Raw genomic sequence first — 20,446 nt, 5'->3', positions numbered from 1 at the left:
CTGAACTCTGCTGCATGTCCGGATCTGATTCAACGGACATAGTGGAGAGTTCGTGTCTGAAAATGGCTTGAGTGAGGCAGGTGACAGGAGGCTTGGTGCACAGCGATACCTTCTGGAGTGGACTTCTGGGAGAGTTGGGGGGCGTGGGTGATGCTGCCAGTTTGGGAGAGGGGCAAGGTGAGTTTGGCAGCATTTTACAGGAATTTACCAAACCGTTGTCATTGACCTTGTGATCATTTGGAAGTCACTGCTAGAGAGATACATGTCCAACGAACGTCAGTCAGATCAAGACTTTACCCCTACTAAACACGCCTACACCATACTATGGATATGCGGCTGAATTTGCTATGAAGCACTTTAAAGGACTAGGATAACGGGGAATAAATACTTTGAGTGAGTCTGAGTTTAGAAGAAGAATATATCTGTATGTTAGCACAGTACTGTTTGAAAGGAAGACATAGTACAATGTAATACATGTTGCCAGCCACCAGATGGTGTCTGCAACACACTGCAGAGGGAAGGAGCTTGGCGAGGAGTGTCTAGGATTATTGGCTTACCCTTCTTGGGCGAGCTTTGGGGGGAGGTGGGAGGGGAGGAGAGCTGGGAGGAGGCGTTGGACAGCGTGTCCTCTGGCTGCCTCCGGTGCTTGTCGCTGGCCTCCTCCGACAGAGACAGGATCTTCTTCAGAGACTGGGGCGAACTGGTGCCTGTGAACAAGCAGCAAGCAGATCAGCAGAATTAGCCATATCAAGACTGCCATACCCTGCAGGGTGTTGGGATGCTACGCTCAGGCTGCACTCATGTCTGCCTGTTTGCATTCTGCACAGTGCCAGACAGCCTATAGGTGGCACCACTGTCACAGGGAAGGGAAAGGGAGTGTCATGGTGGATTTTCTATTGTCTCCCAAATAAAGGACGAGGACAAGAAAATAGGTAAATGGTGGCATGTGGCCGAACATTTTAGCATGAAAGATTTAAACAGACTTCTTCCATTATTCAATTATTTATAACATCTCTAAACAATATAACAGTGTTATTTGTATTCAGTCTCTTTATATATGAACAGGGAGAAACATTGATGAAGTTAACATTTGCATTGGTTCATAGTAGTAATGAAATAAAAGCAGTCAAGACAAGTACAATTCATTCACACAACTATAGCTCGGCATTGTTGGGCATTTTACAATACCAAAACCAATCATTCTGATCATTAAAACTCTGTACTAGTTCTTGATCTTAATCTTACCAAAAGGCGGCAGATCCTTGACGGGCACCTTCTTTCTGGATGGGTAGAGGGCCACGGCAGGGACCTGGAGGGCCTGGTTGCCTTTGGCCAGCTGGCCCCTCTGTGTGCTGGCAGCTCTGGACACTACTGGAGAAGTGTCTGGCCTTTTCCCACCGGCGTTCTTGGGCACTGAGGTGGATGAATAAGAGTCAGCCATTTGCCATTACCAAGTTGGATTTAGATGTTGGATTTTTAAGCTTTAACCGGTCAATTAGCGGTTGATCCAAAATGGTCACATCTTAGCCATAAGTTGGCGCTGAGGGTGGCAGAGTCAGTGGACTAGTGGTTCAGTCACAGGATCAACCTCTGCTACAGCCAAATGTGTCCTTAAGCAATCCATTCTTCTTCAGTGGTTCTGCCCTAGCTGCCTCTATGCTTTGATTCATCTGGGTTGTCTAAACTCTTAATTTTAAATATTTCATGAAGGGACTTCTCTGCAAAGACAGATGAACTGTATGAGTTTATCATGGTCTCTCATATCCATGACCACATGTTATCTAATGCATGTGTGCCAAGCTATTTCACCAACTCACATGTGCTGATGGAGGGCTCGCACTGTAGCGAGAACGTCTGCAGGCTCTCCTCGTTCGTCTCCAGGCTGAGGTTGGACAGGTACTGTTTGACCTTCCTGGCCATCTGGGCGTCCTCGTAAAGCTTCTTGGCGTTCAGGAAGGAGCTGCGTCGGACGCGCTTCTTGTGCCCGCCCGTCTGGTTGACGTCGAGCACCGCCGCGTTGGCGCTACCCTGGCTTAGAGACCTGGACGCACACACGCGCACCACCACACGGAGAGATGCACATTTTGCCGACAACGTGGAAAAACACACAGAACAACGCACGTTTGCAGGCACGCACATGCAAGACAAGACAGGTAAACACACAGAGAGGGTGGAGGAAGAGCATCGTCAATATGGTGTTTCAGGCCATGTGTATGCTTGCGTTCAAGGACAGCTGTATAGCTGGTGCTACTGGGCTATGTAAACAGGGTGGTGTTTTGACTGAGACATGCACAGAGCAGCATTCGGCATTCCTCTCAGCTCCAGAACATTCCAGGCATTCCAGACAGCAGGAGGGTGGAGGGATGAGGGTGGAGGGGAGGGCGGCTGTAGTCAGTTAGGTTAGAATGTGGGCGTTTTACTAGTGTGTCACATGGTCATAGTTTACATTGCTGTGGCCTGAGTCAGGGTTGGTGGTAGTAGTACCGTAGTTGTGTTTGCACACGGTCTCAGCTGAATAGTACTGAAGAGAACAGGCTTAAGTACAGTAGGAGTCATTGAGAAGTCACCTTATGGACTCCTCAGGTGATATTCACGCCAGACTGCATTTCTCCACATGGTGCTCATGCCAGCATGAGGACAGTTCCAACAAAATGTCTCGTCCGAATGACAGTGTGACTATACCTCTGTTCTGTGTGCACAATGCAGCCCCCATTTGACCACAACTATGTAAAGCATGATACACAAATACTGCTCTCGCAATGACTTCATATCGTATCATTTCATATCATATCCCCTGGCTGTCTGGAGATTTGATATACAGATAAAACCTCAAAGAGTAGTCAGATTCAGATCAACCGAAACAGCAAACAAAGAGTGAGCAGCATGCACTTTTGTGAGTAAAACTGCATGTCAAAAATGGTCACCTTTGCTAATATAAAGCCTGAATAAATGGTGAATATTTGCTGTATGAAGTAACTTGACTTGGAAATGAGCTTTGCAGAACGTTCAATATTTCAGCGTGATGTTAGCAAAAGTGACCGTAGTTTTGTTCGACGCCATTCGGTGAGAGTCAGGCGTAGTTAGTGGGAGGGGTCAAGTCAAACCGGTTAATGGAAACAGGGTTTCAGAAGAAGCACGCAAATTGGCAGGAGAAAAAAAGGCCATGGTGCAGGGAGCGCAAAAGGTCGCGGGGGGGTCACCAAACTTACCCTAAACTTCTCCATTTCTTCTTCCTAGGGGGGGGGGGGGGCGCCATGAACAGAGAAGCATGGGGGGAAAAGGTGGATGAGTAGAGAGAGAAAGAGAGGAGACAAGCTTAGGACTGGAGAGACCACCAAGATCACCAAAAGAGAAGCAATTCACCAAAAGACCCACGTGAGAGACAGAGGAGAGGAAATCAAATGGTAACAATGCGAGGAAGAGAGACATCATAGGACAGACAAAGACAGACTTTAGCAGGAGCACTGTGCACATCTTATGCCAACCATGTGTATAGGGAAACGATTGCCAGGGGGGACAGTTGCCGGGGGGACAGGTGCTTCAGAACAAGCGTGATGCGGAAATATGAACAAATCTACTGTATGTGAACTAACCCCCGAAGAGTTCGGTTAGTCAGTGGAGTGCTGACTAGACCTACAGGAAAGGTGAAGGAGTATTAAGTCTGGACTATGGGTGCACTTCTGGAAGGTTCCTTACCTCGTCCGGAACATGAGTGCAGGGTCCATGTTAACGGAGGCCATGCGACCCACATGGCGTATTTCTTTGGCAATCATCCTCAGCTTCTCAAAGTTCACTAGGCCGTCCACTTTAGAGTCATTGCCTGAGGAATGTCAGAGAGAGAGAGAGAGTGAATGCTATTAGCCAAGACAACAGGAAGTAGAAACATATGGCATTGACAACTGACAAAAGAAATATCAATGGCAGAAGGATTGTCTGTCTGACTAACTACCTATAGTTCCATAATACTGTATACTGAAAAAAGACCAATATCTTGTGAAGAGTTTCACTCCATAAGGAGATATCCATCATTGTAAGTGTAAGATGTATCAAATGACTGCCTACATCAAAGTAAAATACGGTATATACAATTTCAGTTACTGGCTATCTTAAGTTCTTAGTCTACAAATTCCTACTATTTTGGGGGTGGGATCATCTCTCATTCTGTAATTTGTTCTTATATGGAGAAATGGATGTCAGGCGACAGGAATTTTCTCAAAATGGATAACAGATAGTGTTTTGTAATGGAACCCTTCATTATGTGGATTGAAGTTGGTTTTGTTTTAGGGTGGACTTGCCCTTTAGCACTATTTACCTTCGTGCAGGAAGGTGAGGTCCTTCTTGATGACGGGGAACAGGGGGATGATTGGTGGCTGGAGGTTCTGATTGTTGAGGACGTTTCGGTACTTGGCCATGTTCCTTGAGGGGTCGAAGAGGTCCTGCAGGTCCCCGAACAGTTTCTCGTACTTACTGGGCAGCTTCTCCCACGTCCCCCTCAGTCTGGAGACTGGAGCCAGGTTCAGACCACTGGGGGAGGAACACATTCATCATGGTAAAAGTGGGGTTTGTCTTAGTTTAGCTCAGCTTTGTCTGGCATTGTTCCGTTTATTTGCACAGTGATCAAATTAGAAATCAAGTGATACAATGATGCAACAAAAAAGAATGTGTGCAGGTGTGACGAAAACCAGAGGGACTTGAAAGAACATCTCACATCAAAATGTACTAAAGGAAAACAATCAACAGCTACACCAAGATGACGAGACACAACCGAATTCAATAATAAGATATTAAACAAGATACAATACCATTTGTTGTCTCAAAGGAAATCCAGTATGTTGTAAAGACAGCACATAATTCACCCTCTCACCTGATGATGGCAAACATGGAGTTGAAGTTCTTGCACTCGCGGCAGTGCAGGGCGATCTTGATGAAGTGCTTGATGGTCTTCATGCGCTTGAGCTGGTTGGGCTCCCGCGTCACCTCTGTGGCCACCCAGAACGTCTCGTGGTTGATGGCCTCCTCGAAGCGCTTGAGGCTGGCCGAGCCCGTCTTGGAGCGCAGCTTGAACAGGTCGTCGATGTATTCGGTGGGCTCGATGGCGCAGAAAAGCTCAAAAGCGCGCATGGAGAGCTGCGTGGCCACCTCCACCGTGCTGAGCTGCAGCAGGGAGATCTGGCCTTCTCGCAGAAGGTCCTGGGCGTCCTCGTCCGAACATAGCGTCTCCGTCTCCATGTTGCTCTTCAGGTAGTATCTGATGATAAGAGGAGAATGCAGTTGATGCTCACATGAACACAATTGCCTATCATGGCAATTAGGCTATATGAGTCAGAGAAAAGGGGGGGATGATTAGTGTGCACTAAGTACACTTTTTATTTAGGGCTGGGTATCAGTTACAGCCCTACTGAGTACTCAATACCTGTAAGGTATCCAGTACCAAGTAGGATCGAAACTTCTCCAGTTAAAGGATACCTGCATTTAATCCCTTTTGTACACAGATCTAGAATTTTTTGTGTCTTTGTTAAGGTTTTGCTCGCAGCCAAATACCACAAGTGTTCTTCGATTTCATGTGATTGGCCGCCTACCACAGCAGCTAGAACCCATACAGTGTGTGGTAGTGAAGTCGGGTGCGGTGTATGTGACGGAGTTGGCAGTTCAGCATGCCGAGATGCCAGCAAAACGTTCAAAAGTATGGCCTTACCATTTCATTCTACTGTACGTGCAAATTGTTGTATATTTGTTCATCTGCACAAGGCCGTACGCCATCTTACCTGCCGCTCAGCTGAATCCTATCCGCCAGTTTAGAAAGCTGCTCTGGTAACCGCCTCTGTTTGATGACGCCCTCTGGCGTGACGGACACCTCGCACAGCGAATAGGCTTCCGGTGCTGCAGTCAGGGCAAACTCCCGGATGGCCTGAGCCACCACCTCCTTGGCCGTGGTGTCCTTCCCGATCATGATGTATCGAGACTGCTGGTCCGCCTTGAACACTCGTAAAACCTGGTCCGACATGTCTGGGGAACAGCAGAAAACACAGAATGCTTATTTTCCTCTGCTTTTGTTCAAGATTGACCAAAACAACAGTGCCAGTCCAACGCCTTCACACACCAACTTGGAGCAAAATCATCTCGGTGATGTCACCCCGTAAAAACCTCATTCCCCATCATTTATTAATTAGACCACCAACACACAGCGGCTCCCTCACCAGATCATGTGACCCAAATAATCATGACAAAAACACAGAGAATTTAACGCAAGGCAAGCAAGCAATCATTTACTGTGTCCATATTACATCAGCAAAACGCAGGAGCTAACCAATGCTTTTAAACAATTATGTACAAAGTTTTTTTTTAGAGGCATAGCATCGAGCAGAACAGTTGACAGATTGGCTGACACCATTGACAAAGGCGTGACTGTGCTGTAATCAGTCCAGTTAAATTGAAACATGGGTTAGCCTGATTTAGTTTTTCTGCCTTTATGACGATCACAGTTAGAAACTCGTTAGAGCCGGTATGGAAACCCATTTAAGGTTGAGAGAGAGTATGTGAGTGTGAGAGTTGAGGTTAGGCTGAGGAGAAGCACAGCAGATACTTACTCGGTATGAGCGGGGCTGGAAGAACACAAATGGTTTGTGATGATAACAGTTAATGAAAGTGGAAATATAGACGGCACATTTCTACTACTGGCTCTGCATGGCTGACAGAATGGATACCATTGTATGATAGTACACCCTACTGCCTTTTCAATAATCACTTTTTCTTTATGGTCCCTTTTATTCCAGCACTGAATGAATTCAGCATTCAATCATCAAAATGTAATAATCTTGTTTGGGAGACAATTGAATCACTCAGTGTTAATACTAGAGTACTGCAGTACTAAGTACACAGTAGCTAAATACACACCAGGCTGGTTGTTGAAGTCGAGGATGCGGTGGTGAGACTGTAGCAGGTCTGGGTTTGAGGAGGAGAGGTTGCCACTGACAGGCAGAGCTGCTGGGATCTGTTTAGACTGCTTCATCCCCACAATGATGTCATCTTGCGATTGGCCCACGCCAACGTCGCTATGGAAACAAGAGGGAGCGCATGGGAGGGGTAAGCCGGCCGTTCTTTCGACAAAAAGGCAGAGGGCGCTATTTGTGTTGGGACGAGTTGGAAGCTGTGAGCATCTCTGGCTCTGCAATTCACACAATATATTCCCACATCAAGCAAAGCCATACTTCACACATTATCTCGGTTGGCTTGAGGTATGACAGACTGATATCTGGGTCAGTGGACATAAATAACACTCCTGTACCGAGCAGTGGCAAACCTGATGACACCACGTCTTACTTAGATGAGGATGCACAATTAAGGAACTCTTTAAAGACACAACTGAGAACACATTTTAATCAACTAGTTTTACTGCTAATTTGTTTGAGCTCTCTTTATGCAAGATTTACAAAATAAAATACCCTTCTTTTCTTATCAACCTAAATAACAAAATGGGGGTGCAATCGAGTAGAGTGCCATATTCCTCACTAATTGAGATTGTGGATTCGCCCTATTTGCCCAAACGGTGGTGTCGGGTATGACAAATCAAAACTTAACAGCAAAAATACCAACTGTCACCTAAACATCCACGAGTGAGCTCTCTGCCCAGAGAAAGTCCCACTGATATAATTTAGTGTAAGGCAATCACTGTCGAGGTTACTAAAACATAATTGTGCTTTGTACGGTTTACCCATGTTACAGGGCTTCTGGGTATTGAAGTTCTGTTGCAGGTCGCTGCCATCTGGAGCTGCCAAACCGCCTAGTGCAATTTTAATAATAGTCAATTTTTCCTGTGTTTATTAAGACCGGGGGAGAGGGGGCTAGGGAAAAGGGGCCGTAGCTCGGGATAGGGAGGTGGTAGAGAGTTGGAATTTGAGGGGTGGGTAGGGGGATGTGGGAGGTGGGAACAGAGGTGGTGCTATAAAACTGAATGGCCACACCACTGCGCCGTGGGCTTTGAGGTTTGCGCTTGTTCAAGTAAGAAAAGTACTAGCATTATACTACTAGTTCCTACTAGTTCTTAGCATCATTACTTGTATGGTTTGGGAGGCAGGATGCTGGTGAGCGTCTTGTCGAAGATCTTCTTCAGCTTGTTGCGTCCCCCCACTGTGTTGGCCTTGGCCTTCTTGCTGACCTTCTCCAGGCCCATCACCTGCTCCACATCCACGGCCAGGTCGGGGATGGAGTAGCGGCTCGCCTTCTTGATGTCCCCGATCTTCGGGAGGTGGGGCGCTCCGTTCTTCCTGTCCGGCTCCTCCTCGCCGTCCAAGTCGTGGTCATGCTCTGGCCTGGTTAGCAGCTCTTTGAACACTGAGGGCGAGGAGGGAAGACACAAAAGAGGACGGTAATGGGGTCACTGAAGATGCTTTTGGCACACGAAGAAGGCTGTGTCGCCACAAAATGTTCTTTGTAACGGCTGAATGAAATGAGTGATGGCTTCTCTACGAGTTTTTGCCGGTTTGAGCCTTTTGCGCCTTTGTCTTTCTTCCTCTATTTGTCAAATAGGATGCCAGGCCTTGCTTTGGTTTGAAAACATCAAAGAGTTCAACTGTATTTGTTTCAGAATAGGTAAATGTGTTTTATAGAGAAAGGACACAAGACAAAGGGCGGAAAGTACTATTCCTCACAAGGCACAGAAAAGGGTCGAAGAATGACACTGACAGGTTTTGGCAGACATATTAAACAGCCTTACCTAAAAGGTTTGTTTTCACAGTTATGGACAGGTGTGTGTTGTTCTTCAGAATCTCGTTGGCTTTGCTGAGCTGGACATTCTCAAAGTTCTGCCCGTTCACCTCCAAGATCTGCAGAGGGACAAGGGGGAGAAATCTGTCAGCTTACTGTACCTAATCATCCATAATATAATCCTAATATGTTGTGCAGCATCAATTGTAATATTACAATTAATAAAAACAGTCGACGTGATGGTGCAGTGGTTAAGCATCCTGAATCTATACCCACAATTGCCATTGCTAGCCTTGGATCTAATCTCGCTGGAGCCTTCTCACGTGTGTCTTCCCTCACAGCTTACAGATGTCAATTGAACTGAACTGAACTGAACTGCTGCACTGGTCTGCAAGCAAAGCCCAGCAGTGAGCTAAGCGGCAGAAACTACTCTATGCAACCATGGCTGGCTTCACTAGTCACCATGTCACGCCAAACTGCATTACATATTGGATCTGAGCAGCAACGTTCCATTAACTAGATGCTAGCCAGTGAACAAACATTCAATTGCCAAATGCCAGCATATTGTGAGACATGACATTTGCTCTGACATATGAGAGCAACACCAATTACGTCCGCCTCACCCTCCCTGGGCTTGATTGCATATTAGCCTTTGGCGTAGCAGCTCGACCCTCCTAAAGGGGGCCCGACCTTAACGTCCACATACATCCAGTTAGCTGGAATGCTCTACTTCCTCTTTAGTGGAAAGGGAAGTCACCTTTGACTGTAATGTAAGCACGGGCCATCCTCTGCTGTCACTACGCCAGTAATGACTGACCAACAAGACCCAATGTCTGTTTTGGGATCAGCACTGATTAGTGGGATCCTGCTTGGAGTTCAGCGCTGAGGGACTAACTGCTAATGGGCCGATGACACGGCAGCCGAGATGAATGCTAGGGGGGCTCTGAAATGATACACCCGACCCGAGTGAATGATGAAAGTCAAAGCGAGCTGTTAAAGAGATAGTGAGGGTAGGAGGGTAGATGCTTCCCAGGATGTCAGCTTCCCCCCACTTCCTTTTGGGGAAACAGCTGCAGGGGATGTTTGGAGACAAGAGGGTTTAACTCGCATCCAGAGACACTCAAGATGGTTTCACGGATTAGGAGACTTTTGAGTAAACCCCCGAGGACTGCCGAGTGCGAAAATGGTTGAAAGTTGCGATGGAGAAAGCCAACACAGGGTGTCTGGCGCTCCCGGCGAGTTCAATCCAAGTCTTTTCAATGCTAGTTAAAGAGTAGAATATAAAACCAATTTCACAACAAACAAAAATAACATTAAACATAGAAAAAAAAAGGAAACAAATCAATTCAAGTACTGGTCTGTGTGACCGGAGTGATTTCTCGCCAGAAATGTAGCCCACAGAGAAAACAAGACTTTTGAGACTTCTAAACTTGTAAGGATTAAAGGCTTTATGCAGCGGCATTCATACTTTCACAAGAGCTGAGACAAAACATGGACGACATGCGGTGGCAGATTAGGATGAAGACAATGTTCTGGTGAATGCTGGGCCAAGCAGGGTGGCTCATCGCTGAGTAATACCATCCCCTAACTGAAAGGTCCCTACAACAGCTAATGTGTTTCCATCAACAGCCTGCACCACCCTGTGACCAGTCCAAGTGCCCTTGAGCAACACCTACTCGGTCCCTTACTGGAGGTCTCTCTTGGTGATAACCTGATCTAGATGACTAAAATACAATGAAAAGATGGGCGGGTCTTACCTGATCTCCACGCTTAAGGCCAGCCTCTGCTGCCTTGCTCCCCGGCTCCACGGCATCGATGAAGATGCGGAAGCCTTTCTCCTGACCTCCGAGAAGGCTGAAGGCCAGCGGAGCCTCCCTGGATGGCTTGGTTAGCGTCACCAGCCGTGGCTTGGCTTTAGCAGCGCACGCTATGTTTAACAGTCTTAGATGCCCGCACATTTTCTGTACAAAAACATGGAAACAGTCAATTTTCCAAATTACTTTTTTTTTGGTAACAAAATCAATCTCGGTGGATTTGATATTGAACTTGTTGGCACTTACTTCTCTCTCCAGATTGTTTTCAAACTCCTCCAGAAAGCGAGTCATGGCGAGGTCGCCCTCAAAGTCATTGAAGTGATTGTTCACCCACAGCAAGACTACCCGTGTAACCTGCAGGGGGCGATCACACAGATCAGCAGAGTAAACACAGGTCACAGGTCAACTTACAGTTTACTGGTTGACAGGATAAAAGTGTCATGTCTCATACGTGAGACACTTGTCAAAAGACTGAACTTAAAACTGAAAATGTCTTTGTAAAATATGCTTGAGCACCTATGTTTTGTGTCTTGTACCGTATGTATGTGTTCATGAAGTCTCCCTGTGTGTGTGTCAGGCAGACTGTACAGTTTTACAGCAGTTTCCTGTGGAGACTGTGGAGTCCCACCGCTCTTGTGGCTTACCTTGTCCCTGAGACTTGGGTCGTGGAACCACTCCAGGAGCTTCTTGCCCACGACCATCGGGCTAGAGAGGAAGGTCCTGTACGTCAACAGGAAGTCCTCGATGTAGGTGGGGTCCACCACCGAGTGTTCCTCCACTAGGTGCATGGTGAGACGCTCCGTTGTGCCCTGAGGTAGAACAATGTGGATTTACTGGTTAGAAATGAATACAAATCCCAACTGTTCATAACACGTGTTTGACTTGCAGAGAGCTGTTCAAATACCTAGAGGTAACGTCTTGTTTCAGTGTGGAGAAGGATTATACACTTTACACTATATACTGTAGCCACAATGCTTTAGATGTCATCCAATGTATTGTAAAATGATGCAACAAAATAGCATCTTGACTTGTACCAAAGAATGGTTCTGTAGCAGACTCCACTCCAGTGGAGTGTGTTTCTGAAGATATGAGATGTAACTGTCACTTTGGTGCCAGTTAATGAGCATCCAAATCAACTGAAACATCACTACAGATCAGGGTTTTGGTTTCCAATGAAGCCTCCCTGTGCTTCGTATTAGATTTGGCTTCACATCAGCATATTACCAAAATATTTGGCAATGTGGACTGACTCTGTTTCTGTCTGTTTCAAGAATTTGGTCCTGCCACAGCTATGCCATTTTATGTGTGATTGGGCTGAAACTTTCAGGGGGTGTAAATAGCACCTGTGCTGTCCAGTTCGGGATTGGGATAATTTACCTGTATATATTTAAACATAAGGGATAATATTTAGATTATTGGGTCAGATTTATTTTTTGAGCTGATTCTGTAACGTGAGTGGGATTTTGTTGGGTCTAGTTGATGGGCGTGGTGTAAGGATACCTGGGGTGTGATTGGGTCAAAAGGTATAAAAGAAAGTGTACCAGGCACGTGTGGTTTAGTGTGATTTGGACGGACAATTCTGGATGCCACGGTACGTGTAAATTGTGTTTGATTTTGTGTGAATTTATTAGTTGTCCGTGTGTAGGTAATTAACAGTAATGTATGTATCTCTGTCTTTGTTCTTAGGTTATACAACCTGCTATTTGTTCAGTAAAACTACGAAACGAATTGAGTTGTGTCCGCGTCCAGTTTGTCTCCCCGTGTGCCGGGCAATAGGCATCACAGTTGTATAACCGTGGCATCCAGACCGTCGAAAAGGCTCTAGCGGATCTTATAGATCTCGACAATGTTGGTGCTATCAAGAATCCAATGGTGACCGAGACGATAGAGAGTAAGCTGCCAGACAACTTGAAAGACCACTGGATCCACTTCAAAGCGAAACCTGAGAACGACGTCAAGCCAGAGAACCACTTTGATGCTCTTCTGAAGTTCCTGAAGGAGGAAGAAGGAGTACTCGAGGAGTTGGAGCGACTGACAATCGCGGATACGTCTGAGAAACCCGGTTGGAAGGACCAGAGGAAACCAGAAAAGAGGTTTGCTTACACGAGAGCCACTGAGAGAGATGGCACCGGGGGTGAGTGCGTTGTTTGTGGTGACAAGAAGCATAGAAGTAAACTATTCTCCTGCAAGAAATTCAGAGGCCTTGACTTGGCTGAAAGAAAGGCTGCTGTGAAAAGGTCAAAAGCCTGCTGGCTGTGTTTGGAGTCGCATGGCGCCAATGGAGAATGCAGCGATAGATTTCTCTGCAACAAGAAAGGCTGCCAGAAGGGGGCATCCTCGGATCATCACTACCTTCTCTGTCCCAACAGAGAGACCAGAAAGGGAGATGAGAATGAGAGAGAGAAGCCTAGCAGCGGCAGTAGAAAAGCAGGAAGGTTTACTGAAGAGCAAGAAGAGGCGTTGTCTAAACTCCCCCCAGAAGCAGCACAGATGATGAGGAGAGTCTTCACCAACAAAACGGTAGTGACACATCGCACCGAGAGAAGTGGAAGTGAACTCTTAGAGGAGAATGGAGCGAAGGAGTATCCAGTCCTTATGATGCTGTTGGAGGTCACTCTTAATGCTGGGCAAAAAATTGGAGCCCTTATAGACCTCGCTTCTGACACCAACTATATAACCCACGAAGCTGCAGACAGGCTTGGACTCAGGAGTGAGAACGTCACCTTGGTCGTGCAGGGAGTTGGGGGAATGACTGTGACAGTAAATACCAGAAGATACCTGCTGAAGGTGAGAGTCAGAACCTCAAAAGGAACTGAAAGAGCCCACCTGCTGGTGTGTTACGGCCTGGACGAAATAGCCAAAGTGCACCAGGTCGTCAAACCCCAGCAACTGAAGAGGTTCTTCCCGGAGGTCAAAACAGAGGAGCTGATCCGACCAAGACGAATCGAACTCCTCATCAGCCACAGAGAAGGAAGGCTCGCTCCCCAAATCGTGAGGGTAGTGGGAGACCTCGTCCTGTGGGAGGGCCCGCTAGGGAAGACAGTGGGAGGAGCTCACCCCAACCTTTTTGAAGAAGTGGAGGTGGCTATGCATGAGTCCAAAACCCACTTTGCCCGTTCAATGAGGACAACTGCGGTCAAGTACCAAGAGATCGTCGAAACTGCCCGGTGCCTCAAAGAGGCCACTGAAAACGGCCTGGAGCAGGAGGGTGGAGCCAAGGTCAGAAGTACAACTGCGACCAACAGAGAAGTCCTTGAGTGGTGGCAATGGGACAGTATCGGTGCAGCCTGTGAGCCCAAGTGTGGAGGATGTCGCTGTGGAGGTTGCCAGCCAGGAGGGAAAGAGATGACCCTGGCGGAAGAGAGGGAGATCGAGAGGATAAAAGAGGGCCTCTTCTATGTAAGCAGTGATGACCACTGTGATTCTCCACATTGGGACGCTAAATACCCGTGGACTGAAGACCCGGCCTCACTCCCAAACAACCGAAGAGGTGTGGAGGCTACCTTCCTGAAAACAGAGAAGCGACTCTTGAACCAGCCGGAGTGGCGGGCTGCCTACAAGGAGCAAGTCCATGAGATGGTGAAGAGGGGCGCGGCAGTAAAGCTCACACCGGAGATGACCCGCAGCTGGAAAGGGCCAGTGTGGTATGTGAGCCACCTGGTCGCACCAAACCCTCACTCTGTCACGACACCAGTCCGTCTGGTCTGGAACAGCAGCCAGGCTTTCAGAGGAGTGAGTATGAATGACCTCCTACTGAAAGGCCCAGATGTTCTGAATCCAATCAGAGGCGTCCTACTGAGGTTCAGAACAGGAGAACATGCGGCCCTAGGAGACATCCGAAAAATGTACAATTCGGTGTGGCTGAAGGAGCGGGAGGTCCACCTCCACAGATTTCTCTGGAGGGACAACCCTGAAGAGGAAATTGAGGAGTATGCCATCACCAGAGTTAACATTGGGGACCGACCTGCTGGCTGCATTGCACAACTGGCCATGAGGGAGACGGCAAAGCTGCCCCAGTTCGCTGCAAGGGAAGAGGAACGCCGTGTCCTGGAAGAGGACAGTTATGTTGATGATATTCTAACTTCCCATAACGATCCAGAGAAGCTAGACATCATCACCAAGGGAGTTGAGGAGATCCTGGATGCCGGAGGTTTCTCTCTCAAACCATGGGTCCGGTCTGGTCAAGGTGGGAGGTTCGAAGAGGAGCTCAAGGCCCGTGGGCGCGAGAGACCAGGGGCGGAGCCCAAGACATTGGTGTTGCCCAATCAGTTGAGAGAAGAGGACAACAAGGCTCTGGGAATTGGATACCTCGTAAGTGAGGACCGACTCTACATGATGACTTCAATTAACTTCTCCAGGAGAAGAGGGAAGATGAGAACAGGCGTTGATCTCAGAGAGGAGCAAGTACGAGAAGAAACTCCTAGAGGCCTGTCCAGAAGAGAGTTGCTAAGCCAGATTGCCGGACTGTACGACCCGATCGGCTTAGTCACCCCAGCAAAGCAGAAAGGCAACATCCTCGTTAGGAAGGCTTTCCAGGAGGCAGGAGTTGGGAGCCTGTCTAAAGAAACATGGGACGACCCACTCTCAGCGAGTCTCCGTGAAGAGGCTATCAAGCTGTTCGAGGAGTACGTGAGACTGGGTCAAGTCAGGTTTCACAGAAGCCTCACGCCATCTGGTTGGGAAGGCAAGCCATGGGGAGTTACTTTCTCAGATGGGAGTGACAGCGCCTACGGAGCCGTGTTATATCTGAGATGGGAGACTCAACGAGGAGTTGAAGTCAGGCTGGTGGAGTCTAAGGCTAAGCTGGCGCCACTCGACCAGAAAGGAGACGCAGTGAGAGCCGAAGTGTGCGGCGCGGTCTTCGCTACTCGGTTGAGAAAGTATGTGGAGAAGCATGGCCGGCTGCAGGTCAAGCACTGGTTTCACCTAGTAGACAGCCGGACGGTGCTGGGAGCCATCCAGCGGGAGAGCTACGGCTACCAATCCTTCTTCGCAAACAGGATTGGAGAGATCCAGAAGGCGGGGCCGGTAACCGAGTGGTGGTGGGTCCCGGGAGAGTACAATGTGGCCGACATTATAACGAGAGGAGCGGCTCCTGAAGACCTGGATGAGAGTTCTGCGTGGCAGAAAGGGCCATGGTTCTTGGAGAAGCCTTTTGAAGAGTGGCCTGTAAAGTCTGCCGCAGAGGTGGCAGCTGACGCCAGGGAGAGCGTAAGTAAGCTCCAGAGAAAAGCTTTCTCAGCGATGCTCACCAGGGCCCAAGCGAGAAAGGCTCCAGACGGGAGTCAGAATGATGCCGACAGGGAGTCCGGAGAAGTCAGAGGTGGCCAGAAAGGGCCTACATTGGACCCCAAGCCTCCTAAAGGAACACAAGATCCAGCTCTGCCAGAGGACAGACCTGGGAGAAGACTCAGTACTGCACCCATTACAGACCTCGTGGACTCAGAGAGGTTCAGTAGGCTATCAAGACTGTGCCGGGTCATTGCTTGGGTTTGGCGTGCCGCCCGGAAGTGGCTAGAGAAGAGAGGCCAAACCTCCACCCAGGCAAGGAAGCGTGGGGAGCGTCTGGGCAGCCAAGCTGATGTCGGTGTGCTATCCTCAAAGGAGCGCGAAGATGCTCTCCGGGACCTCTTCCTGGCCATCCAGAAGGGGGTGACATTCCCTACAACAACGATGAACAGGTTGGTTGTGTACCGAGATGAGGGCACTGGACTCCTGATGTGCAGAGGGAGAGTGCGGATCTGGGACGGAGAAGAAACAGCGGTTCCGATTCTGCCCCACGGAACCTGGGTGAGCACCCTTCTCGCTCGTGAAGCCCATGATGAAGGCCACGAGGGCGTGGCTGGGACGCTGCTCCGTATGAGGAAGAAGGCCTGGGTGGTCAAGGGAAGACGAGTGGCGAAAAAGGTCGTAGAAGGCTGCATCCCCTGCAGGAAGGAGAGGGCGAGGAGATGCAGACAGGTCATGAGCGACCTTCCCCCAGAAAGAACCGCTCCAGCCGCCCCTTTCGCATACACATCTCTGGACCTTTTTGGTCCTTTCGAGGTCAGGGACGGGAAAAGGAGGAGAGTGACACTGAAGGTGTGGGGGGTCGTGTTCTGCTGCATGGCATCAAGGGCCGTGCACGCAGATGTAGTGGAAAACCAGTCAACGGAGGGGCTCCTGACGACGTACATGCGTTTCACGGCCCTCCGAGGGCACCCACGCCGGCTCTGGTCCGACCCCGGAACCAATTTCGTCGGGGCGAAGCCAGCCCTAGAAGACCTGTATAACTTCCTGGGCAAGGTGGACAAGAACGGATTGGAGGAAGAGGCCGCCAGGAACGGGACGGAGTGGTCGTGGAAGATCCACCCTGCTGACTCACCCCACAGGAATGGGGCTGCGGAGGCTGCCGTCAGGGTAGTGAAGAGGGCTTTGAGGGCCATCGACAAGAAGGGGCCTTTCACTCTTGTTGAGTTCCAGACCCTTTTGTACCTGGCGGCCAACCTAGCAAATGAGAGGCCCATCGAGGCCAGGATCCAGGCCCAAGAGGACACAGTTGAGTACCTGAGCCCCAACTCCCTCCTACTGGGGCGGTCCGGGCCGAGGGGAGACTCGGGGGGGTTCACATGGGACTACCCCCTCGAGCGTTTCCGGGCTGTCCAGGGGGCTGTGGACGAGTTTTGGAGGAGGTGGTCCCAGCTGGCGGGACCACACCTATTCACCCGCCCAAAGTGGCACACCCAGGAGAGAAATGTCGCCGTGGGCGACCTGGTCTGGCTGGCTGATCAAAATGCCCTGAGAGGCCAGTTCAGGCTGGGTCGAGTTGTTCAGACGTCATCAGATCCAGCTGGGGTGGTCAGAGACGTCCAGGTCCGGGTGGTTCCTAATCGCCCTGCCTCTGCCGAAGGTGCCACAGCGAGATGGAGGAGGGGCCCCCACAAGCCGCCTGGAGTTGTCCTTCACCGGGACGTTAGGAGGTTAGTGGTTCTCCTTCCCATGGAGGAGCAGGAGGCCAGGCAAGGAGACTGTGAAGCTGCTGGAAGTAACACGAACTGATCGAAGCCCAGAGCAGAGGGACCCTGCTCAAAGAAGAGCTGCGCAGGGCCAACTTGGAGTTCGAGGCCATGGAGGAAGTATGGTGGGAGGCAGTGGCGCGACCCACTGTGGAAGTCCGGGAGGGCTGGACGTCCCTACCCGGGCAAAGAAAGTTTTGGGCTGGACAGTTTAGTTCGGATTGTGTGGTGTGTTCTCCCTAGGCTATTAGCTAGGGCGGACCAGGTGGGAGGTGTGCTGTCCAGTTCGGGATTGGGATAATTTACCTGTATATATTTAAACATAAGGGATAATATTTAGATTATTGGGTCAGATTTATTTTTTGAGCTGATTCTGTAATGTGAGTGGGATTTTGTTGGGTCTAGTTGATGGGCGTGGTGTAAGGATACCTGGGGTGTGATTGGGTCAAAAGGTATAAAAGAAAGTGTACCAGGCACGTGTGGTTTAGTGTGATTTGGACGGACAATTCTGGATGCCACGGTACGTGTAAATTGTGTTTGATTTTGTGTGAATTTATTAGTTGTCCGTGTGTAGGTAATTAACAGTAATGTATGTATCTCTGTCTTTGTTCTTAGGTTATACAACCTGCTATTTGTTCAGTAAAACTACGAAACGAATTGAGTTGTGTCCGCGTCCAGTTTGTCTCCCCGTGTGCCGGGCAATAGGCATCACAGCACCCGTGCGGGTGACCTGACTGAGCCGGATTTTGTAATTAGGGCATATTAATTGCCCTAATTGCCCTAAGGCTGAGGCTATAGATCAGTGATGATGACATCGCGCATAGCGCGCTAGATGCCTAGTTACCAAAATGGACTGTAGAAATAGAGACTGGATTCTGGTTTGTCACCTTGATGACGATGTGCCCTTTCCTGGTGCCGGTGCGGTCCAGTTCCCGGTGCTCCTTCACCATGACGATCTCTCCTTCCTCCTCCACCTTCTGCATGTTCTTCTCCACCTGGTTGAGGATGCAGCAGTAGTCCTGCTGGGCTATACACACAAACTGGACAAGACAGGGAAAAGCATACAGGATTTAATGAGAGGTTTACCAAATTATGACACGCACCGTTTTGCCACAATACCACATATGACAACACATTTGGGGGATGTGTTTATCTCAAGTGCCTTACTGCAAGTACACACTGAGCATGTATAGCCCGGGGGGGAAACAGATCCCCCTGAGTCTAACTGTTATGTTAGTGTCAGTCTCTACGCACTGAGCTACATTGAATCAGAGATGCCACTATCAAGCACAAACATCTAGAGGCAATTGTTTGAGGCAAATCTCATTATTTATGACATTCTGCAGCAGCAGATGTTGAGAATTTTACAGCAGATTAGAATTCATAATGCGAATATTCAAGCTAAATAAATGCCATATTGAAATTTAAACCACCACAACTGATGAGAGCTGACTAGAAAGCAGGTCATTATGCCAACTGACATATATTATTCCTACTAATAAATTAATGAACAAATGGCATCACTGATGATGAGGCACTGGGATTTTCAAAAAATGTAGGTCTATCCCCTTTTTTTTTTAAAGCAAAAAAGAGGACACTGCTTCCAGTCTGCAGTATCCCCAGCTGATGAGCCCACCACCACCACCACCACCACCACCACCACCACCACCACCACCACCAACCAGAGTTTCAGTTTCTACACTTTGTGCCATTTCAGTTTGAGTGCATCGTGTAAATAATTCTATCTTGGTCTTTAGATTGGTTGGCCTTATTTTGATTGCTCCTTATAATCAAAGTGGGAGTTTCTCATATTTCATACACCACTTGCTGGACGCTTTTGCCCAAAGCAACTTACCAGTACCATGCATGCATATATTTGGAGCATGAGTGGCTCCCAGTGGGAATTAAAATCACAAAATGTCAGAGTCCATGCCGTGCTTTTCCCTCTGAGCACTCCAAAGGGAATGCACCTTCTAGCCCCGGCAGTGCGGTTGCCAGGCTGAAGTTGAACTCTCTGAGCTGCACGTTGTTTCAAAGTGGGCTCCTTACCTGGCAGTCGTCCACCTTGGTCTTCATGACGCCCTTCATGTACTCCTTCTCCATGGTTGGCGACACCCCGAAGCTGTTCCCCATACACAGGATCTCTGTCCTGGCCTCGGGGTACGTCACCTCCACCGAGCCATTCAGGATCACCGACCAGGAGTCCAGCTGGAGGGGGCCACGCATGGGCAGAGCAGTCAAGACATTAGAAAAAGGAGGACACAAACAAGAAAACAAACAAGAAGTACAAGTGGAGAGATGAAGGAGAAGAGAAGGAAGGAGGGAGAAATAATGTAACAATCATTTCACAATGCAGAGTTTAGCTACACTCCGCCACCACCAGGGTCCCTTAACGATTTCAAAGTTATATATCAAAGCCATTACGCAGTAACTGTAAAGGGACTGCTGCACTAACAGATGGTTTATGACTGTCCTCAGAGGGATAGAGAGATAGCCACGATAGCGTTTGATAACGTCTAAAAAGTGATTAACTTTTGCCGAGATGATGACAATTGCGTCGAGCTATTGCTTTTTAAATTGTTTTAGAAAAAAAATAAAAAATAAAGCTGTTTTTCTTCATTCCTGAAAAGCCATTTTGGAGATGCAAGGTTTTCCACCCAGACAGCAGCAATAATGCTCAATGGACCCTGACATCTTGATGACTGGACATTTACTGAAGTGGTGAGGCCTTCAAGGCAAGTCTGACTTTCTATTGTTTGGGTGCATCATAGCAAAAAAAAACAAGCCAAATTGGTTTCATTGAAGCTCGTGTCTGGTCTCGTCTTGACCAGAGAGAGAGAGAGAGAGGGAGAATTAAGTGAGAGAATTAGGTGACGGCTGCGCTGGTTGCCTAGGGACCGCTTGAATAGCCGGACGATAACGGATGGGGGGTCA

At 48.6% G+C, this 20,446-nt stretch overlaps 1 protein-coding gene across 1 annotated transcript in view; it reads right to left on the bottom strand.

Annotated features, from left to right (window-relative positions):
- rapgef2b (Rap guanine nucleotide exchange factor 2b) overlaps positions 1 to 20,446 on the bottom strand; it is a gene marked incomplete at its 5' end in the record, with an annotated part of 140,845 nt that overhangs the window by 7,249 nt on the left and 113,150 nt on the right. Inside the window, 16 exon segments of the mRNA XM_083651574.1 lie at positions 558 to 707; positions 1,246 to 1,413; positions 1,818 to 2,041; positions 3,210 to 3,233; positions 3,697 to 3,820; positions 4,313 to 4,524; positions 4,865 to 5,248; positions 5,766 to 6,006; positions 6,895 to 7,052; positions 8,055 to 8,331; positions 8,714 to 8,822; positions 10,461 to 10,664; positions 10,764 to 10,871; positions 11,162 to 11,326; positions 18,400 to 18,552; positions 19,562 to 19,720. Coding sequence (XP_083507700.1) covers positions 558 to 707; positions 1,246 to 1,413; positions 1,818 to 2,041; positions 3,210 to 3,233; positions 3,697 to 3,820; positions 4,313 to 4,524; positions 4,865 to 5,248; positions 5,766 to 6,006; positions 6,895 to 7,052; positions 8,055 to 8,331; positions 8,714 to 8,822; positions 10,461 to 10,664; positions 10,764 to 10,871; positions 11,162 to 11,326; positions 18,400 to 18,552; positions 19,562 to 19,720 — 2,860 coding nt within the window.

Source organism: Poromitra crassiceps (assembly GCF_964638095.1).
Source record: "Poromitra crassiceps genome assembly, chromosome: 15".
Classification (NCBI taxonomy): domain Eukaryota; kingdom Metazoa; phylum Chordata; class Actinopteri; order Beryciformes; family Melamphaidae; genus Poromitra; species Poromitra crassiceps.
This window is presented reverse-complemented; position numbering and strand designations above follow the sequence as displayed.